This window comes from Rosa rugosa, chromosome 5 (genome assembly GCF_958449725.1).
Source record: "Rosa rugosa chromosome 5, drRosRugo1.1, whole genome shotgun sequence".
NCBI lineage: Eukaryota > Viridiplantae > Streptophyta > Magnoliopsida > Rosales > Rosaceae > Rosa > Rosa rugosa.
In genome coordinates, this window is record NC_084824.1 from 44,580,064 (window position 1) to 44,601,358 (window position 21,295).

At 38.5% G+C, this 21,295-nt stretch overlaps 2 protein-coding genes and 1 pseudogene across 3 annotated transcripts; 1 reads left to right on the forward strand and 2 right to left on the reverse strand.

Moving 5' to 3' along the window:
• Window positions 1-893: 893 nt before the first annotated feature.
• On the reverse strand, window positions 894-4,675 carry LOC133711047 (serine carboxypeptidase-like 13). 2 transcript variants are annotated; one of them, XM_062137219.1, is made up of 15 exons: window positions 4,214-4,675; window positions 3,593-3,738; window positions 3,312-3,388; window positions 3,077-3,199; window positions 2,897-2,999; window positions 2,707-2,744; window positions 2,491-2,592; window positions 2,297-2,383; window positions 2,051-2,206; window positions 1,876-1,947; window positions 1,640-1,764; window positions 1,422-1,535; window positions 1,244-1,298; window positions 1,022-1,123; window positions 894-985 (listed from the first exon to the last, which is right to left on the reverse strand). In XM_062137219.1, exons 1-14 carry the CDS (start codon window positions 4,363-4,365, stop codon window positions 1,040-1,042), a joined length of 1,434 nt encoding a protein of 477 aa, XP_061993203.1. In that variant the 5' UTR covers window positions 4,366-4,675; the 3' UTR covers window positions 894-985; window positions 1,022-1,039. The 2 variants fall into 2 exon arrangements, with proteins under 2 accessions (XP_061993203.1, XP_061993202.1); XM_062137218.1 differs by having other exon boundaries at window positions 894-1,123.
• A 5,906-nt stretch (window positions 4,676-10,581) lies between these two features.
• LOC133711724 (fasciclin-like arabinogalactan protein 21) lies at window positions 10,582-11,727 on the forward strand (annotated as a pseudogene).
• Window positions 11,728-13,720: 1,993 nt separating this feature from the next.
• Window positions 13,721-18,963, reverse strand: LOC133712683 (serine carboxypeptidase-like 13). The gene is made up of 14 exons (XM_062138789.1): window positions 18,629-18,963; window positions 18,376-18,521; window positions 17,276-17,352; window positions 16,821-16,943; window positions 16,481-16,583; window positions 16,145-16,182; window positions 15,928-16,029; window positions 15,348-15,434; window positions 15,103-15,258; window positions 14,923-14,994; window positions 14,706-14,827; window positions 14,489-14,602; window positions 14,286-14,340; window positions 13,721-14,122 (listed from the first exon to the last, which is right to left on the reverse strand). Exons 1-14 carry the CDS (start codon window positions 18,781-18,783, stop codon window positions 14,039-14,041), a joined length of 1,434 nt encoding a protein of 477 aa, XP_061994773.1. The 5' UTR covers window positions 18,784-18,963; the 3' UTR covers window positions 13,721-14,038.
• Between the last annotated feature and the right edge of the window lie 2,332 nt (window positions 18,964-21,295).

Consider the following 21,295-nt stretch of genomic DNA (forward strand, 5'->3'; position numbering starts at 1 on the left):
ATGTAGTAATGTTCATACAATTATGAAAGATTTTATGTTTATTTCTTAATATACAAGTATGTGTATTGAAAACCATAGTATATAAAGCTAATATTTAGATAATCGGTAGATTCGGTATTTACCAAAACTAAACCAACTTTTTCGGTAATTTTCGATTTCGGTTTTATCGGTCTCGATTACAAAAAAATCAGTTTATCAAACTTAAAACATCGGTTGGTATTCGGTCGGTTTGGTAATTACCAAACCAAGTGGCAGCCCTAGTTTTGACCCCAAAAAAAAAAAAAAATCATCTTCATTTTCCTTCCCATAGGAAATTAGGAATAGCTATGGAGTAACTTTCTCTTGAATCTCACTCTGCGAACTAAATGAGCATGGGCTTATGAATTGGAAAGCACTGTGTCCACGATATGAATTGAGGATGAAGGTCGTGACATATTTTGGGCTCTCCTCTGGGCCTCAGCATGGGCTTATGAATTGAAAAGCATCACTCCTTGTAATTTTTCAGTCAGATTATAAATCAATAAACTGATTATCATTATGACCAGTTTAGGTTAGACAGATTTCATTTGTCTATTAATTTGATCTAGTTTAATACCACTAAACAATTACAAATTTGTTGAAAATCTGCAGAAGTGATATACTCATGGTGACTTGAAAACTAAATGGTTGATTTGCCAAGATCTAATTGAAAAGCGAAACCCACGAGCAATCCTTTAAAACAAATGAATGCAAAATAAAAAGAATTTTGGAATGAATGCATGCAAAATTTCAATTTTCTTCATCTTGGAGAGGAGAAAGATTAGCTGCTAGCATTTTTTTTTTTTTTAGCAACACCTTATGCCAGCATGGACCACGCTGCATGACTTGTTATGTTGCTTTGTGCTGGGTTCATGAAATTGAAACTTTCCAAATTTTCGATTTTGAAGTTCCTTTATTTCTGCTACATATATAAGAACAAGACCATAAAGTCGTCAATTAATACAAACTTGCATATACGAGGTCGAATCACCAAAATTACAACTTCTACAATTCATTGTAGTTAAAGAGGGTAGTAAGCCATCCATCTATCAATCAAGCTAGCAACTTCCTTTGGCTGGTACTCTGCGGCAAGGTGGCCTGCTCCCTGTACACATTCAACACAAAAAAAGGTTAAACTTATAACCTCTTATGATACGAATAAAACGATCCGGACCGGTTCTTCCATCACATCATCGATTAACTGAATGACTCAAATTATACTTGCCTTCACAGTAGCAAATACCAAGGTGAAAAAATCATTTATTAACTTCTTCGTGTATCTGCATCAAACAAAATTTTAGTTGCCATGAGAATTGATTTAAAGGAGCAAGAAGAAAAGGAGCAACTTTAGGTAATCTCGGATTTGGATTAGCAGAGAAATAAGAGAGAGCTTTGAAACACACCCTTTAGTTTGTCCATCAAGGGACCATGTCCTCCAGTACTCATCCACAGTCAAATTCAGTATATTTATCCATGCTTGTGTACCAATATGAGGAACAGACATGTCATGGTCACCACTGTACAAGGTAAAACATTGTGCTATTCAGTAATGCTTCTCATATCTGCTAGTATGTGCAAAATGACAATAAATGCGTCCCTGTGTGGAAAGGTGGATTTTTACCTGTATATCAAAGCACGTAGGTCAGCCCTTTTTGTGAGATTGAGATGATAACTGAGAGAACTGGTGACTTCATGAGTGTAACCCGTCAATGTGGTATTACATGGTTTCCATAACAATTTTGTGCCCTGATTAGAATCAGAAAAATGATTTATTAATTAGTGCATTACTTCATGCTTTTTTTCTTATTAATTGTGGGTGTACGATATAATGACTGATAAATTGCATATCAAACATACCATTCGGACACCAAGAGCATCTCGGACAGCTTTAGTGTTTGCCCAGATGTATAGGAGCATGTAATTATACTCCTACAAAATGAAAACCAATTAGGTGCTAATTGCAGAAGTTTACTGAACATAGAAGGGAAAAGTAACTGCATAAAACTTAATAATATTGGTATACAACACATACCCGACACCAAACTGCGGGACCGTTGGTTGGTGAACTCAGTAAACCTTTGGACAACTCTTTGAGATATCTTCGAGCTGTGCTTATCTTCTTTGATCTTGGCAATGAAGTACTACAGTCTGGTTCCAAGATATTGTTCTTATTTATATCCTTGATGAGCTGCAAATAGACATGTTTTCTCATTCTCAATGCCCATGATTCTAGTAACAAAAACTATTTAGACGATGAAGCAAATAGATGGGTTATTACCTGATCAATAACATCGATATCAGCAATGCATGCGGCATTGCTTGAATTTACATTCACGTATTCACCATTGCAACTTGTTTTAGCCGCCTTCAGTTAATGTATAGAGATTATGAAATATGACAAAAGAACCACCAGATCAAGAAACATGACTAAATCCGAGTAAAGGATACTAGTTAATTTCAATGGCAATTTACCTTATAAAGTTGATCAGATACAAGAGTCAGCCGGTGGGCATAAGGGATTACTGCATTACCATCAATAACTGAATCCGTTACTGGGTTCTGAAGCAGATATCCCTGATAACAGTACAAGTGCACAAGAATGAACAAGTATTCACAAAAACTGAAAGCTACAATGTGTTGAACAACTAGAGCAAGAAATAACCAGCTTGATTAGTTAGATTTACCTACCTTGATATTCATTAGAGGCACACTTCCATTTTCATTACCTGCAATATCATGAGGAAGTAGGATTAACCATAAGTTAATAACTTTAACAATGACAATGGCTTTTAACGTCAATGCTTCTCATTTTGGTGAGTAAATATAGAGAAAGAAAGAGAAAAGACTAGTTATAATTGGCTGAAACATGTAAATATACCATCTACAATCTTTTGTACAACCATCGGAACTATTAAGCCACTGAAGGATTCACCACTAATGTAGAGTAGATTTTCCACATATGTAGGGTGTGCCTCCAGCCACTGTGCAGCAACAAAATTTGTCAAATTCAGCCACTACATGTGACTTTCTGTTAAAAGATAAGTTTTAATACATATACCTTCTGGAGGAATTCATAGCCTTGTGCCGCATATTTATATTCATCCACATAGTAACCATCTTGGGTTGTTGAATAGGAGAATCCAGTACCAACTGGTGCATCCAAGAATATGATGTTGAGTCCCTGAGAAAAATTACAATCAGAACTTTCGAAAGGGTATGTACACACACACACACGTTTTTCAAACCAATACAAAAGGACATAGAGCACAAAAAACATATATGACGCGGATCACCTTTGTCCATGAATAGGGGTTGTCCTCAAGTGTTGGTAGGCTCCCGTTGTAATGTGCAGAATTGAAAGATAATGGACCTATATATCCAAAGCAGTACTTATGTCAAGAACATTTTAATCAAAACAAAATCAAGTCCAATTTTAGTGCAGAGATACATTGCCTCCTTAGTCTTAAGGTCACCTAACCATATTACAGTCTAAGATGAGAATAGGAAATAGTAAAATTTGGTTTTCCTTGCTATGTGAAAAAGGAATAAACAATACTGAGGATGAGAAAAGTACCACTCTCAAAGAAAAAGCCGTGGAGACCAGAGCAACCCGGACCTGCACCAAATCGTAACACAAGTGGATCTTGTGCAGGGTTTCTCTCAGACTCGACAAAAACGTAAAATAGCTGCACTTCTTCATTGTCACCTACGCCGATATATCTAATGCACAAAAGATTATCAAAATTCCTATAAACACAGTAGATTTCTCATGCATTACATAGATATATACACCGGAATCAGAAAGTACATTTCTCATCAATTAACCACAGTTTCATCTTAAGAGAGATACACACACAAAGAACACTTTTACATAATGTAATTGCTGCTATTTACACTTACAGTAATAATAAAAACTGTATGTCAATAACACTCGAATTCATCCCTTCAATCTTTATGGCTTTCACCTAATATAGACTTATACATTACACCAACAACAAACAGGTTTTCATCAACAGAGACTCCATAATCCATTCATCTAAAAAGTAGCATGTCATATACTAAACAACTTGTGACATGGTATTGCCTAAAGCTTGATGAAACTCCTCTGAGACGTCATTTCATCGAACAGGTTGTGCTCACCCCAAAACAAACATCAAAACGTAAGAACAGAGTGAAAACAGAGACGAAAGCTTACCCGGTTTCTAATGTGAAAGGAAGATCTCCCGAATAACCGGGTAGTGTGGTAACGATTTTCGTAGTGATATTTGAAGCTGAAGCTGAAGTGATTAAACCCAATAATGTCACAAGTAGACGCAAACCCATGAACATATTCATTTTGGGCAACATTCAAAAAGCTCTCTCTCTCTCTCTCTCACTATCTCCAGAAGCTGCTGCGCTGTAAATTTGATCAAACTCCAACACTACATGGTTTATATATTTTGAATAAACTATGTTTTCCCACCAAATCTTCTTTTTATTTTTATCAAAATCAATATCCAGAAGAAGAGAAGATCTTGTAGAAAACGTGCCTGAAACTCATTAGTATATAAATTGTCAGTATGACTTTTGGTTGATATACTTGTAATTTACAATACCCAGAAACTCGTATTTCATATATTAGAAGAACGCCAAGCATGGTTGTAGCTGCAAGTCAAATATTGACTATGTGGTCAAGTTCACAGACCCTGCCATGTTATACATTACATTTGCATTATATCCACCCCCGACAAATCTAGCCACATCAGCTAGCAAACAAAAAAAATCTACAGAGGAAAGTGTTAGAAGGGAAAGTGGACGTCTCATTCCCATCGAGCCGCTGATCGAGGAAGCAGCTAGCTCATCGTCAGAGTCACAGCACGTAAAGTGTTTTTTTTTTTTTTTTGGTAAATAAACGAGTATATTAAACCAAAGAGGGGAGGGCAATGCCCAGTACAACCAAAGCCAGAGGCAAAAAACTTACAAAAGCAAGGGAAACAAGCCATCCAAAAAGAAAGCAAAACAAACCAAAAAAGGAATCAAAACAAGGACAAAAGCTAAGTAGTAGCTAAGTTCCACTTTTCAGCAATGGTTCTATTAGTACTTGTAGACTTAAACTTGATGGAAATGAGCCTGCATCTAATCGTGGTGATAATATGCTTGAAAACCACAGAGGGAACACATCTTTCACTCCTAAAGATGCGATTATTTCTCTCTTTCCAGATGAAGTAAACAGAAACCGAAAGGCCAAGCTAATTAGCAAGGAAGTGGAGCATTGATCGATATGCATCTAAAACTGTCGGCAGGGGCTTGATAATTGATATATATCAGAGTAAAGACAAAGGATAAAGCCGAAAATTCTTCTATACACGGTGGTGTAAGTCGACATACAACAAATATGCAATCTCAGCCGTACATATGTGGGGTCAGTTATTTATCACTCAAAACCGTCCAATCTCAGCTATACGTGAATTTAAACGCCGTGTATCGAAGACCTTTCGAAATAAAGCATTTTGATCGATGGGTTATACAAATTAGGAACTCTTTGCCAACAAGGTGCTTTCTGTACTTGGATAGCCAAATTTGGTACTTTTTATTTAACTTTCAATGCTACGTGTTGGAGTGAGTCAACACTATTTCTAATATAGTTATTATTTTCTATTAGGAATGTAATTAGTCTAAATATCCTACCACTTACTTTATTTAGTACTTACCCATTCTATACTTGTAACCCTAGGTTTGAATAAAGAACAATTTTGAAATGAGAATAATGAAACAATCCATATTGGGCAAAAAGATTTGAGAGGAGGATTGAAACAAGAGAACAAAGAGACAAAGTACAATATAAATCTTCGCTCTGATCCTAACATGAGAATAGGAGAATGCAATTGAGATAATACGTGATATATTATTTATTTCACTGGGAGGCTATATTTACACACCAAGGTTACAAGTAGACATTGGATATTTGTAAGCAAAAACATAGAAAGAACAGAGACGAAAGCTTAACCGACCACTTTCTAGTTTCTAGTGTGAAAGGAAGATCCGACTCGTCGGAGTAAGCCGATAACAATTTTCATATTGATATTTGAAGCTCATCACATGGTTTATATATTGTTTGAATAACGTATATATGTTTCCCCATCAAATCTTCTTGTTAGTTTAACCGAGACCAATAATAATGTACTATCCAGAAGACGAGAAGATTATGTGGCAGTTTAACCAAAATATAGAAAACGTGGTTGAGCTCTATTTATGGAATTATTATATGAATTATCTTCATCACTTTTGGTTGATAGAGAATTATAGATATCCTGACAGTCATTATTTTCATATTTATCATACTATATATGGTGGTAGCTGCAAGTCAAGTTTTGGCAAAGTGATCAACAGCCTAAACTCAGAGCTACCAATCATATGTCAAGAATGTCATTTATTATCTTATGATGCCACATGAGCTAACACAAGTGAGATTTTTTTTTTTATCAGATAAACAACTCAAATACTATAATCAATCATTCGTGAGTCGAACTCACAACCTCCCACTTACGAAGGGGAGAGTGGGAGACTATGCCACTAGACCAAATGGTACTAGGCAACACAAGTGAGATTTAAATTTGTGACATCTATCAATATTTTGTCAGAACTAATTTTTGCCAAAATATATGATTCAAATAGTGTAATATGTCCAAATGATAAATGCTGACTGTAGAATATATACTTTTGTTTAAACTAGACTATTTTCTATATCTGATCGATCTTAAAGAAATTTATTGAAAAGAGGGGAAATCGGCCACAAGTAAATATATTTATAAAAAAAAATATTTAAATTAGTGAGTACATTAATTGACACATGTGATGAAATTTGAAGTGTAAGAATACCAATAATTTCATGTCTGACAGTATAAGAGGTAAAATGAAAATTAACCTGATGTTTTAGGATACTAGAATGCAAGAGAGATTGATGAGAGAATTATGTGTGTATTTATAGATAATAGGAGCCCTATATATAGGGATTATAAAGGTACAATTCCTTAGAGCACAATGATTCCTATTCTAATTCGGAGTAGGAAATCTCTACTATTACAACTATATAACTAATCCTAGTTTGACAAGGCACACTAATATTCAACATTCTTCAACACTCTCCCTTGTGCCGCTCAAACTTGGTGATGACACTTCAAACGTTGCCTCGTTAAAAACCTTGCTCGAGTAATAAAAACCTTGTGAGACAAAAACAACCTCGAGGAGGAGAAAAAGAGTACAACACGTCCTTCACTTTTTGAAATCAAACATGTGGATATCATGTCTCCCCCTAATGTCGATATCTTTCCCCCGATTGCCATAATCATGGGAGTTCAGATAACTTTCTCAATCCGATGCTCTTCACATTTTTCTTGAAAGTGGATTTAGGTAATGACTTAGTAAATAAGTCCGCTACATTATCCTTTGATCGGATTTGATTTACTTCAATCTTTAGAAGTGATTGTTGTTGCTGATTATAAAAGAACTTAGGCGATATATGCTTGGTGTTGTCTCCTTTTATGAAACCTAATTTCATTTGCTCAATACAAGCTGCATTATCCTCATAAATGCATGTAGGTTCATCTGTGGTAGACTTTAAATCACAAGTTCCTCGAATATGTCTAATTACAGACCTTAGCCATATGCATTCACGCACAGCTTCATGTAGAGCAATAATCTCCGCATGATTTAAGGAAGTATCAACAAGGGTTTGTTTTGTAGACCTCCAAGATATCGCAGTGCTTCCCATAGTAAATACATAACCCGTTTGGGAGCGACTTTTGTGAGGGTCAGAAAGATACCCTGCATCAGCAAAATCCATCAAAACATCACCATCATTTTGATGTAATGGAGGAGGGTGAGGCTGGCCACCCTTGGTAGCGGCGGCGGCAATGTTGCCGGCCATGGAATTTTGGACAATGGCACTTGGGCCAATGTGGTCCGATCTCATTCTTTTGTCATTCCTTTTCTCTCTGTAGAGATAAAACAAGCCTATATCAATAGTACCTTTTAAGTATCGAAAGATTGTCTCTACACCAGTTTAATGGGGCGTGTTGGCACAAAGCTATGTCTAGCTAACAAGTTCACTGCGAATGAGATGTCGGGTCTTGTGCATTGAGCTAAGTACAATAATGGGCTTATTGCACTTAGATAGGGCACTTCGGCCTTTAGTAATTCTTCATCCTCATCCTTTGGAAGAAACATATCTTTTTCGGGCTCAAGACTACGGCCAATCATGGGAGTACTCACAGGCTTTACTTTATCTTCATTAAAGCGCCTTAGAATTTAAGTATATGCAGACTGATGGATCAAAATCCCATCACTACGGTGCTCGAGTTCTAATCCGAGACAAAACCGTGTTTTCCCAAGATCTTTCATCTCAAATTCTGATTTCAAGTATTTAGCAGTTTCCTTTAACTCATCTAGAGTTCCAATTAGGTTCATGTCATCAACATAAACTGCTACAATTGCAAATCCGGAACTTGTTCTTTTAATGAACACGCATGGACATATTTCATTGTTGATATATCCCTTCCCAATCAAGTAGTCACTTAGATGGTTATAACACATCTGTCCAGATTGTTTCAATCCATATAGTGAACGTTTTAATCTAATAGAAAACGCGCTCCGTGGTTTAGAGCCACTTGATTTGGGTAATTGAAGTCCATCTGGAATCTTCATATATATCTCTGAATTTAGATCCCCATAGAAATATGTTGTAACCACATCCATAAGCTGCATGTCAAGTTTTTCAGAAACTACCACACTGACAAGGTAGCAGAACGTTATTACGTCCATTACGGAAGAATATGTCTCTTCGTAGTTGATTCCAGGGCGTTATGAGAAACCTTGCACCACAAGGCGGGCTTTATATCTAACAACCTCTTTTTTCTCATTACGCTTTCTAACAAAGATCCATTTATGGCCAACAGGCTTTACACTTGGGGGTGTCTAGGTTACTGGCCCAAAAACCTGTCTCTTTGGTAATGAATCTAATTCAGCTTGGATCACATCTTTCCATTTAGGCCAATCTGCTCTTCGTTGACATTCTTCAACTGAGCGATGTTCGATATCATCATACTCTATCATTCCTTTTGCATTAAAATATGCAAAGGCATCATCAATAGTAGTAGCGTCTCTATTCAACTTCTCATGTACACTAGTGTAATTCATGGAGATCTCTCTATTCTCTGGAATTGGTTCTGACATTGGAGTGTCCCTCAATGATGTCTCTTGGACATAACCATAATCCGGAATATTCTCATGAGACGGAATTATTTATATCGATGATTAATAGATTATTTTGTGTCAAACTCGCTTTCTTTCCTGGGAGAGAATCCATCGAACCTTTGGGCCTCCCACGCTTCCTTGTAAGGAGCCCGGCCTGAGCCACGACGCCACCATCATTGTGGGTGGCAGCGCCATGCCCAATAACACTAGGGACGGCGCCATGTCCTGTATTTTTAGGGACATCTATCCTTGCAGGCACGTTTGCAGCAGGTATGTGTGATCTCGTCACTTTAGCGATATCAGAAAACGCATCAGGCATCGATTCTGCTATGTTCTGAAGATCGAGAATTCTCCGCACTTCAATTTCTGACTGTGCGGTTCAGGGATCAAGATGAGACAAAGCTGGGACAGACCACAACAATTCATGTCGTTCCTGTTGAACATTAGTGTTCTTATCTCCCCCGAACGATGGGAAGACTGTCTCATCAAAGTGACAATCCGCAAATTTAGCGGTAAAGAGATCGCCTATCAAGGGTTCTAAATAGCAGATAATAATTGGAGAATCATATCCAATATAAATGCCTAATCGTCTTTGAGGTCCCATTTTGGTGCGCTGTGGCAGCGCAATTGGCACATAAACTGCACACTCAAATATGCGTAAGTGTGAACATCAAGCTCATACCCAGTAACCATCTGGGACGCAGAAAAGAGTTGAGTGGCAGTGGGCATCAAACTAATAAGCACAACTGCATGTAATATTGCATAGCTGCAAGCAGAATTAAAATAGGGAGATTGGTGCCCATTACCAATGCTTTAGCAACCATTTGTAGTCGGTTAATGGTGGCTTCTGCGAGACCATTTTGAGTGTGAACATGAGGAACTGGATGTTCAACTTCAATTCCAATAGACATGCAATAGTCATCAAAAGCTTTTGATGTATACTCTCCAGCATTGTCAAGATGTATTGACTTAATAGAATAATCAAGGTGGTGAGCCCTTAATTTAATAAGGACAAATTACTATTCACACCCTGTACTTTGGGTGCGTCGACAGTTTAGTCCCTAACATTCCAATTTTAACAAATAACTCTCCAGACATTCAAATTTTACACAATTTAGTCCAAAATGACCATTTTACCCCTCACCTCCTCTTTTTATTTTTTTTATTTTTTATTTATATATATATATATAATTCTTCTATCTTTTTTTTTTGTTATTTTTTTTGCTTCCCTCTCACTCTCTCTCTCGACTCAGAAAGACGGTGTCGTCTTCCTCTCTCCTCTCTCTCTCTCTCTCTCTCAACAACCACACCAGAACCTTCACTGAACCAACAATGGCGTTTTCTTCTTCTTCTTCCTACTACACCCGCTGGCACGCCATACTCTACTCCACCATAGCCATCATCCTCGCCGCCATCGCAATCTCCATGACTCTCAGCTCTGACCCCACCGCCCAAACCCCCTAATCCGCCACACCTATCAGCCACATCATCTGTCTCAGCACCTCAAGAACTCTCTGGGCCTCCGGCTTCACCGTCAAGGCGGCACTCCTCCAAATCTCGCCGGAGCTCTTCCTCTCCTTGCCGAACTCCACCATCTTCGCAATTGCCGACTCTCACATCTCCAACGCCTCTCTCCCTCCTCACCTCCTCAGAGACCTCCTCAAATACCACACCTCTCCAGTTAGGGTTCCAATCGAAGACCTGATGAAGAAGCCTCAAGGTTCTTGCTTGCCGACTTTGTACCGGAAAAAGAGCCTCGCGATCACGAGAATTGATCGGAAGAATCGGACAGTCCAGATCAATCGCGTTTGGGTCTCGCACCCGAATCTGTTTGTGGAAGGATCCGTTTCGATTCACGGCGTTCTTGGCCCCTTCGCAGCTGTGGATCCCGATTATGACGTCATTCATGCGCCTGTGTGCGACTTCAATTCGAATGTCGTTTCTGGTTCTGGTGGATTGAAGAAGAAGAAGAGCAATGTGGAATGGGGTCGGATTGTTCGGTTGCTGAGCTCAAAGGGGTTTGTGTCGTTTGCAATTGGGCTGCATTCTGTTCTTGATGGGATTCTTGAAGATGAGAGAAATGTGAGCTTTGTGACGATTTTTGTGCCACCAAGATTCGAGCTTGGAGCTCATCATCATCCTCAATCTTTGCTTGAGAAGATTGTGAGGTTTCACATTGTGCCTCAAAGGCTTACACACAGGGAGCTTCCAGCTTTGCCTGCGAGGACTCTGCTCAGGACTATGGTTCATGGTGATCAGCCTCTGGAAGTCACTGGGTTTATGAGTTTCATGCCAGAATTGGTCATCAATGGAGTGAGGATCGTGGCGCCCAACATCTATTCTTTGAACAACTTGGTTGTCCATGGGATTTCCCGAGCTTTCGAGGTGAATGATCTGCCTAATACCCAATAAAGAGTAGATGTACTTCTGGAGTAGTATTAGGGTGTTGAGCATGTTAGATTTGCTGTTTTGAAAATGTTGGTGGGAGAGAGAGAGAGGAGAGAGGAAAGGCGGCACCGTCTTTCTGAGCCGAGAGAGAGAAGAGTGAGAGGGAAGCAGAAAAAATAACAAAAAAAAAAAGATAGAAGAATTAAAAAAAAAAATTAAAAAGAGGAAGTGAGGGGTAAAATGGTCATTTTGGATTAAATAATGTGAAATTTGAATGTATGGGGAGTTATTTGTTAAAATTGGAATGTTATGGACTAAACTGTCGACACACCCAAAGTATAGGGTGTGACCAGTAATTTGCCCATTTAATAATTTGTGCTAGGAGTTTAGCAAATGCAGCGTTCCTCGTGGACAAAAGCATAATATGTGACCAGCGTGTCGATGCATCAACCAACACCATAAAGTATCTAAATGGTCCGCAAGGTGGTTGAATAGGTCCACAAATATCACCTTGGATTCTTTGCAAGAATGAAATGTTTTCTTTTTTTTCCTTTGCATAGGATGGTCTCGATCCTAATTTTGCTAAAGAGCAGGCTTTGCAGAACGAAATATGGGCTTTAGAATCAACCAATGATGATTTTGGTTTAGCCATGAAGTCACAATTGACTTTAGAAGTAAAAGAAGGAGACGAATTAGAGTGCATGGCGTCATTGCCATGTTATAGCCGCAGGGTGTAGGCGGCGCCAGCCATATGTGGCCGGTCTTGCACAGTCATGGCAAGTGAGGCACAGGTGCAGCTCCTTGAACCAATTTTTGGTTCTTACTTCTCTTCATTCTGAAGAATGGATGTCCGTGTGAAGTCTTTAGTATTCGAATCATTATATCACGACCTGGGTGACTTAAACGGTCGTGCCAAAGCTAGCCAATATGTGTCGGAATCCCATAAATCATCTCTCATGACATGGTTAGATTCAATAATTCGAATAGTGGTTGCATACAACCCACTAGAACGACACATAAGTTTCTCTAAGACTCGTTTATGTCCGTAGTCATTAGAGGTAATGCAAAGGAACTCTTGTCCATTCTCACAATGTGTTTCCGCATGAAAATCATTGGCTCTTATATCTTTAAAGCTCAAAAGGGTTCTTCTGGCCCTATGAGCGTAGAGAGCTTCAGTGACATTTATGATTGTGCCATTTGGCAACAAGAATTGAGCTGGTCCTCGACCATGAATTAATTTAGATGACCCTTTCATCGTAGTCACTGAAGATCGAGTAGGCGTCATCTCAAGAAATAACTGCCTATTTCGAAGTATGGTGTGCGTAGTAGCACTATCCACCAGGCATTCTAGCTCTCCAAGAAACATACTTGTATGAATAAAGTTTGAATCAAAATCGATACTTTATTTCAATCAAAGACAATGATTATGTCAAAGTTTCTAGATCAAAATTTTAATCGAAATCAAGCTTTAGACAAGTAGTAATTACTCAATCGTTTCGGTAACTCAAATTAAGAATGACCAGGAAAGTAAGAGGAGATGTCGCTGAAGCAAAACTCGCTTAAGTACCACTTATCTCAACTATTTTCCTAGACATCACACTTTATTGGATGAACCTAGTTGCGAAAGAGTTATATAACCAATGTCTTTGTTGACAATAGTTTCCAACGTTTGGATTTAGATCGAAACAATGACATTTAAATGGTCAAATTTTGATGCTTACGAACGCTCTTAGTCTGTAGCTTACGAACGCTCTTAGTTCATAATATTTCGATGCTCACGAACGCTCTTAGATCGAGACGCTGCTGCTAGCAAAATTTAGCGGCAATCTGAGGTCTGGAAGTTGGTGAACCGGTGGAAAGTTTGTTGCGGATGGTTTTTAGCTTCCGGTGCCCGGTTCGGTGTGTTTCCAGCCAGTTCTGGTGGTTCTGCTGCCGGTTCTGGACTCCTAGTGTTGAGAGCTTCAAGGTGTGTGGCAAGGGCTGAAAAAGTCTCAAGATTTTGTATTCGGATTTAGGATTTTGACTATTTGTTGTTAGGGCTCGTGTTGATAACGTGTTTTAGGATACTAGAATGCAACAAAGATTGATGAGAGAATTATGTCTGTATTTATTGATAATAGGAGCCCTATATATAGGGTTTACAAAGGTACAATTCCTTAGAGCACAATGATTTCTATTCTAATTTGGAGTAGGAAATCTCTACTATTACAACTATAGAACTAATCCTAGTTTGACAAGGCACACTAATATTCAACATTCTTCAACACCTGATTCATAACATATTATTTATTTTTTAATTACTTTAGGCTGATTTCTGATTGTTGTTGAGATGGAGAAGATGAAAATAAGAGAAGGTAAATTGTGGTTATTATTTTCGTTCTCATACTTCAAGACATAATAATTAGAGAGGGAAGTAAGCCATCCATCTATTAACCATGGCAGCGCATTCCTTGACCTTTGTCTCTGCAGCAATGTGGCCTCCTCCCTGCACACAACACAAAAATTTATCATCTGTTGGAGAATAAAATCAAAAGGTTTACGCAATATTTTTGATTTTAGGTCTCTCCACTCGTTGCCAAGAGAGTTGGATTTTTCCAATTGGACTATGTTCTTTCATGTCACATCATATTGATTCAGATTATACTTGCCTTTACAGTCGCATATGTCAAAGTGATATATTCATTGATCAACTTCTTCGTGTATCTGCATTGAAAATTTGTTTATTGCTGTGAGAACTAATTACAGGTAGACGAAAATGAAAAGAGAGCAGCTTTAGCTCATCGGAGAGTTAGATATATCAGTTAAAATAAAAGAAAATTAAAGTACGAGGAAACTTTGAAAATTAACTCACCCTGCAGTTTGGCCATCAACTGACCATGTCCTCCAGGATTCATCCTCAGTCAAATTCAGTGTGCTTATCCATCTTTGTGTACCAATATGAGGAACTTGCATGTCATGATCACCACTGTATAGGAATACACTGTCCTACTTAGCAATGTTTCTCACATCTGATTGTTCAAAGTCGACCATAAAAAAATGTGTGTGTATATGTTTGTTTCGAATTATACCTGTATATCAGAACACGTAGATCAGCCATTTTTGAAAGACTTTGGTGATAAATGATTACGCTGGTGACATCTTCAGTGTAGTCCAATGTCGTATTACAGTGTTGCCAAAGCCTTTTCGTGCCCTGGTTCACAAAGAAGGGAAAAAATGATTCAGTCCAGTGAGTTCTATGTTGATAATGACTCGTAAATTTGCATATTAGACAATGAACAAACATACCCTTCGGACACCAAGAGCATCTTGAACACCTTTGTTGTTAGCCCAAACGGTGTTCAGCATGCTACGATAACTCTTGAAGAAGAGAAAAAATTGGTTGCGCGCAGTTAGTGGCCGGTTATGACTTATGAGAGGAACATTGTATACATTTGTTTAAATATCGAGAGAAACAGAGATGCTTACCCGACACCAAAGTGCAGGGCCGTTAGGTCGTGATCTTTGTAAACCGCTAGATGTTTCCTTGAGATATCTCCGGGTCAAAACCATTTCCTTTTGTGTAGGTAAACCATTACTACATAATGGTTCCAAGACATGTAATGTATTTATGTCACTAGTTAGCTGCAAATTTGAGCACATAATAAAACTCAGTAACCACAATAATTTCAGTTTAAGGAATGAAGTGAATAATCTGAAGTACGTCCTCTTACTGCATCAAAGGCATCAAGATCTGCAATGCATGCATGATTGCTGGAATTTACAGTTACATATTCGCCGTGGCAACTTGTTTTAAGTGACTGCAAAGTATGGAAATGACAATCTCAATTAGAAGCAAGTCCTTATATATAACATATGAATTGCAAGATGTTAGATCATTAAGCAATACTTTGAGCATGTAGAACCAACTTCTTCTCTCGAGGCTTTAGTATCTTATCGGTCAGTGTCTGATCGACTCCGTTAAACAACCTCTTAGTAGTATACAGAGCCAATTAAACTATACTAGCTAGGTACTTAAGTGTGGGTAAGACTATATTATCTTAACATTTCTCATACTTATCCTACTTCATGTAATATTTACTAATTTGAAGATTTATGTTACCCACTTCGACAATTCATGTGGTAATTAGGAAAAAAAAATCTCGTTAAGATAATAAGGTCCTCATTAGAGTAAAATAGGTTCTCGTTTGAGTAATTAAGTCCTAAAAATAATAATTATGTATGTCATATGCTAACATATATTGTAGAATTCGCAATTAAGTACTTATGCATGTCAGGGAGCAATTTATTTACCTTATATAGTTGATCCGATATAAGAGACAGCCGGTGAGCAATAGGAATTTGTGCATTACCATCAACTGCTGTATCAGTTACTGGGTTCCCAATCACATATCCCTGATTAAGTTGAAAGAATCGCCCACATGCAGAAAGTCAGAAACTATAATGCTAGAGCAATTAAGAGGAAAGCCACTAAATTAGTAATGTAGCTTTTATGTTGAGATTCACTTACTCTGAAATTCATCATGGGGATACTTCCATTTTCATTACCTGCAATACATCGATGATCAAGGGGAAGTAAGAACCATAAATGAAAAGAAAAGCATCAAGGAAAAAGTAGAGTTCTTGTTTCTTCTCAAGCACTTGCAAGTTTGTAGAGTTAACATGGTGGTTGATGATCTTGTCAATTTAGGATTTAAAGCGTACAATTGCATCATTTAGTAATATCTGCAAGGACTTATAGATTCTAAAGGTTATGCATGATATTTAGAATATGGGGAAGCAACAAATCTTACTTTCAAGAAAGTTTATTTTCGACATAAAAAGAGGAAAATTTATAAATGTGTACCATTGACTATTGTTTGTGCAAGCATGGGAACAGGCATTCCAGAGTAGGAGTCACCACCAATGTAGAGTATGTTTTTCAGGTACGTAGGGTGTGCATCTAACCACTGCATAACCACAAAACTGTCAAATTCAAAACGGACTCTGTATATATTTGTGCAGGTCTCGAAAGAATAATGTTATCTGATCGAACTAGTTTTAGACAACATGACATGATTTGATGGGGCAGTTAACGACCGGTCTACTAGCATCATTCAATGTTCAATTGTCACATCAACTAGTTCATATGTGATATGCATTTAGGGTTTAGCTACCAAATTTCAGAGATTTCAAATGTAACTAACCTTCTGGAGAAATTCATATAGTTGTGCCACATGTTTATAGTCGTCCATTACATAACCACTTTGGGTTGTTGAGTAGGAGTATCCAGCACCAACAGGTGCATCCACGTATAAGAGGTTGAGGCTCTAAAAAGAAATAACATCATTAATTCGAAATCGTATATACTTGCATATAAATAAAAGAATATTACTGGACAATCTTTTATATGTATCACTTAAAAATTATTTTGTGTCACAGTTGATATTTTTTTTTTTTTTTTTTTTGAACTAAATCCAAATCAGACTTATAAAAAAATTTCATTTAATGATCCAACACATAAAGTAATTTTTAAGGTGATACTATTATAAAAATGTAATCGCCGATGAATAGACAACTTGGTAATTTTACATCCATCTTCATTTTTTTTTTTTTTTTTGAAGGGGATATCCATCTTCATTTAGCTAAAAACAATATATACCTCTGTCCATGTGAAAGGGTTGTCGTGAAGTGTTGGTAGGCTCCCATCGTATTCACCATAATCGAAAAGTAGTGGACCTATGCAATATATTATATATATATATAAGCAGCCCATTTCAACACAATTCCATAATTTGGATAAGTTAGAAAACAATAATTATATGAAACAAAATAGATAATGGGGCTATAGCTTGGCTCCATAGAACTCAAATATTGAAGCTCGTGACCCGCTCACGGTTTTTATGAGACAACTCAAATTAGGCACGAGTTTTCCTCTTTCGTTCAAACGTTAACATCATGAATTTTTTTTTTAAAAATAAAATAACTATCAAATATTAAATCATCTGAAGCAATTAAAGTTTACAGTGTCAAACAATTAATCCGGAGAAGCTTCAGTAGAGACACTACTGGTGCAATTTATACCAGTAGATATATTATGGCCTAAATTTGATATTGCATCTGCAACGAAATTCGCTTATCTAAATATATGCATTGATATCATGAAAGTTTCAAGTCATTTTTTTTATGCCATTTTCGAGTTTGATATATGTTTGCTTGAAAGAATCACGCTCTCTCTCTTCAAAGTTTTTATAAATGTGAGCTTAGTCATGTCAAAAGTTAAGCTCGAAACTGCATATCATACAAACAAACACCATATTAATAATCTAAGAGGAAGCTCAAAAGTATGTATGTGTACGTGTGTCTCTGTGTGTGTTTGCTTGAAAGAATTACATTCTCCTCTTCAAAGTTTTTCTAAATGTGAGCTTAGTCATGTCAAAAGTTAAGCTCGAAACTGCATATCATACAAACAAACATCATACTAATAATCCAAGAGGAAGCTCAAAAGTATGTATTTGTACGTGTGTCTCTATGTGTGTTTGCTTCAAAGTTTTTCTAAATATGAGCTTATTAAGCTAAATTTAAGCTCGAAACCCAATACCATACAAAAAAAAATCATACTAACAACCTAAGAGGAAGCTCAAACGTATGTATGTGTCATTATGCGTGCGGGTGTTTGTGTGTGTGTGTTGGGGACATAGATCTGGTTGGTGTAACCTTGATCAAGACGAACAAGAGATCAAGCTAGGATGAGAAAAGTACCACTCTCAAAGAAGAGTACAATCTGACCAGAGCAACCAGGTCCTGCAGGGATCCACAACAGCAGAGGGTCCTGTGCTGGAGTCCTCTGAGACTCGACAAAGTAGTAAAATAGCTGCACTTCTTCATTGTCACCTACACCAACGTACCTATATATCCATATACACGCACAACCAAAACGAACTCATATCATCAGCACTACTGTATATGAAAAATAGGAAAAATGAGGCTTGCTTGTGGAAGCTAGCTTACGTACCCAGTTTCGAAAGAGAAAGGGAGGTCGCCTGAGTAACCAGGTAGTGTGGTAATTGTGGTGGTAGTGACATTGGCCGAAGAAGTTGAAGCAAGTATGAGAGTGAAAACAAATGCAATAAGTAGTCGCATACCCATCAATTTCGTCATGGTGGGCATGGTTGTACCCTGTAAGTAAAATTCCCTGACTAGATAGCGATCAACCTGGTTGATCAAACGCTAAAACCTGCAGATTGCCGCAGATTGAAAGGGACCTTTGAGCTGCAGATTGAAATGTATGGATCCCTGAAGCTCATGGCGTGTATATAGTAGTAGTATGTATCCCGGATGGCAGAAATTAAAGTAGTCATGTCTTCAGGCAACAGCGGGCAAAAATTTGGTACCAGCAAGTCAAAAGCCACACAACTAAAAACTCATCCGTCGGTGTGTACTAGATCTGTAGAATGCAGTAAGATATATCCGAACGTCCAACATGCATATTTCAAATAAGACATAAAACAAACCTGTGAATAATTAACAGATGCCAGATTTGCTGGTTTGCATTCTCAAACTTGCACACACCTTTCATTTGCCAACGAACAAGAAAGTGAAGCCAAAAAAAAAAAATGGTCGCTACAACGAAGCGATAATTAAACTTAAGGATTAAATACTTGTTACTCCTCAAACTTTTGCCTGAAAAACAGTTTAGTCCCTCGTCTTTCAAATTAAACTGGATAGTCCTTATTCTCTCTAATTCTCACACAACAGGTCCAAAACAGGTCTAAAATGACTATTCTACCCCCAAAATCATTTTTTTATTTTTTTCTCTCTATTTTTTTTCTCTTTTTATTTTTTCTGCTTTTTTCTGGCTGGTTCTCTCTCTCTCTCTCTCTCTCCAGACCTTCATATCATCCATTTCTCTCTATTTTTTTCTTCTTCTTCCGATTCCTCCCCCTTTGGGTTCCTATCCTTTTTTTTTTTTGAATGGTTGGGTTCCTATCCTTGTCCAACAGTATAGCTCTGCAGCCCTCTCTTCCCCAAACCCACTGCCACCGCCACCGCCGCCGTCACTAACTCTTCCTTGCCCATTCCCTCCAATTTGAAACCCTCAAAATCCTCGAATGGCTCGAATGGGCCTCCATCTGCAACCACATCTCCACTCTCGCCTTCACCTCCATGGGATTCTCCACCGCGCAAAAGGCCCAAATTCCATTCATAAAGTCTAAATCCGAGAGCCAGAAGCTTCTACATCAAACCACCGTTGTAGTCTCTGCCATCGCACCTATCGGGTCTCCGTTGTCCGATCTCCACTCCATCGAGGACGTATCGGAGATCGTAAATGCTGCCATTTTGGGCAAACTGCTTACCCCCAAGATCCTTTTTTTATTTTTTTCTCTCTATTTTTTTTCTCTTTTTATTTTTTCTGCTTTTTTCTGGCTGGTTCTCTCTCTCTCTCTCTCTCTCCAGACCTTCATATCATCCATTTCTCTCTATTTTTTTCTTCTTCTTCCGATTCCTCCCCCTTTGGGTTCCTATCCTTTTTTTTTTTTGAATGGTTGGGTTCCTATCCTTGTCCAACAGTATAGCTCTGCAGCCCTCTCTTCCCCAAACCCACTGCCACCGCCACCGCCGCCGTCACTAACTCTTCCTTGCCCATTCCCTCCAATTTGAAACCCTCAAAATCCTCGAATGGCTCGAATGGGCCTCCATCTGCAACCACATCTCCACTCTCGCCTCCACCTCCATGGGATTCTCCACCGCGCAAAAGGCCCAAATTCCATTCATAAAGTCTAAATCCGAGAGCCAGAAGCTTCTACATCAAACCACCGTTGTAGTCTCTGCCATCGCACCTATCGGGTCTCCGTTGTCCGATCTCCACTCCATCGAGGACGTATCGGAGATCGTAAATGCTGCCATTTTGGGCAAACTGCTTACCATCAACGAGCTTTGCGCTGTGCATAGAACACTCATAGCCACAAAGGTCTTAGCAGATTCTCATAGGTGTTGGTGTTATTGAGCTTGCTTCATCTTTATGTGATTTGAATTGAGAAATAGGAGGAGGATCCTGTGATCATTGAGGATCAAGATTCCGGGTCAGGTCGCCCCAAATCGAATCCCTCTAATATCGAATCCTATTCCAACTCCAGTGCATAGAACGATAGAGATTCGGAGTCCGATTGCGAGAGTGAAACCACTGAATCGAATTCTACTGATGAATTTGGGGCTTTCACCGGAAATGGGATGATGTTCAGAGTGGATGATATGGGTGGGCCTCCCGGCGCTGTTGGGTCTGAAGAAAGCTCCTCCGGTGGGTCCTGGTTGGGAGGGTGGGTTGGGAAAGGCAAAGAGCCTGAGAATTTTGGGTAGGCGGGTTGGGAGTGGAGCTCAGTGGAGCCAGGTTGGTTGGAAATTGGATCGGAGTTGGGTTGGTTGGAAATTGGATCGGAGTTGGGTTGGTCGGAAATTGGATTGGAGTTGGGTTGGTCAGAGCTAGAATAGGGGTTGGGGAACTGGAGCAGGGAGTTGTGGGAGGTTTAGGTGGTTGATGATGTTGATCGGAATCCGGTCATGGCAGCCATGATTTTCGGGTTAGGGAGGTGGGGCATCCTATCAACGATCTAGCCTGACCAGAAAATGGGTCGTCGTCGATATGGATAAACTCGAGGTCGGGAGGTGAACTTGGAGAGAGAGA

Excerpts from the sequence above, each read along its gene's own strand:
- LOC133711047 (XM_062137219.1), bottom strand. The coding sequence starts at position 4,365 with ATGTTGCCCAAAATGAATATGTTCATGGGTTTGCGTCTACTTGTGACA. Across the intron at positions 3,200-3,311 it reads ACCCCTATTCATGGACAAAG|GGACTCAACATCATATTCTT; the intron begins GTGATCCGCGTC and ends AATTTTTCTCAG. Across the intron at positions 2,207-2,296 it reads ATATCGATGTTATTGATCAG|CTCATCAAGGATATAAATAA; the intron begins GTAATAACCCAT and ends GTCTATTTGCAG.
- LOC133712683 (XM_062138789.1), bottom strand. The coding sequence starts at position 18,783 with ATGCCCACCATGACGAAATTGATGGGTATGCGACTACTTATTGCATTT. Across the intron at positions 16,030-16,144 it reads TCCCCATGATGAATTTCAGA|GGATATGTGATTGGGAACCC; the intron begins GTAAGTGAATCT and ends CAACTTAATCAG. Across the intron at positions 14,995-15,102 it reads GCCCTGCACTTTGGTGTCGG|AGTTATCGTAGCATGCTGAA; the intron begins GTAAGCATCTCT and ends CTCTTCTTCAAG.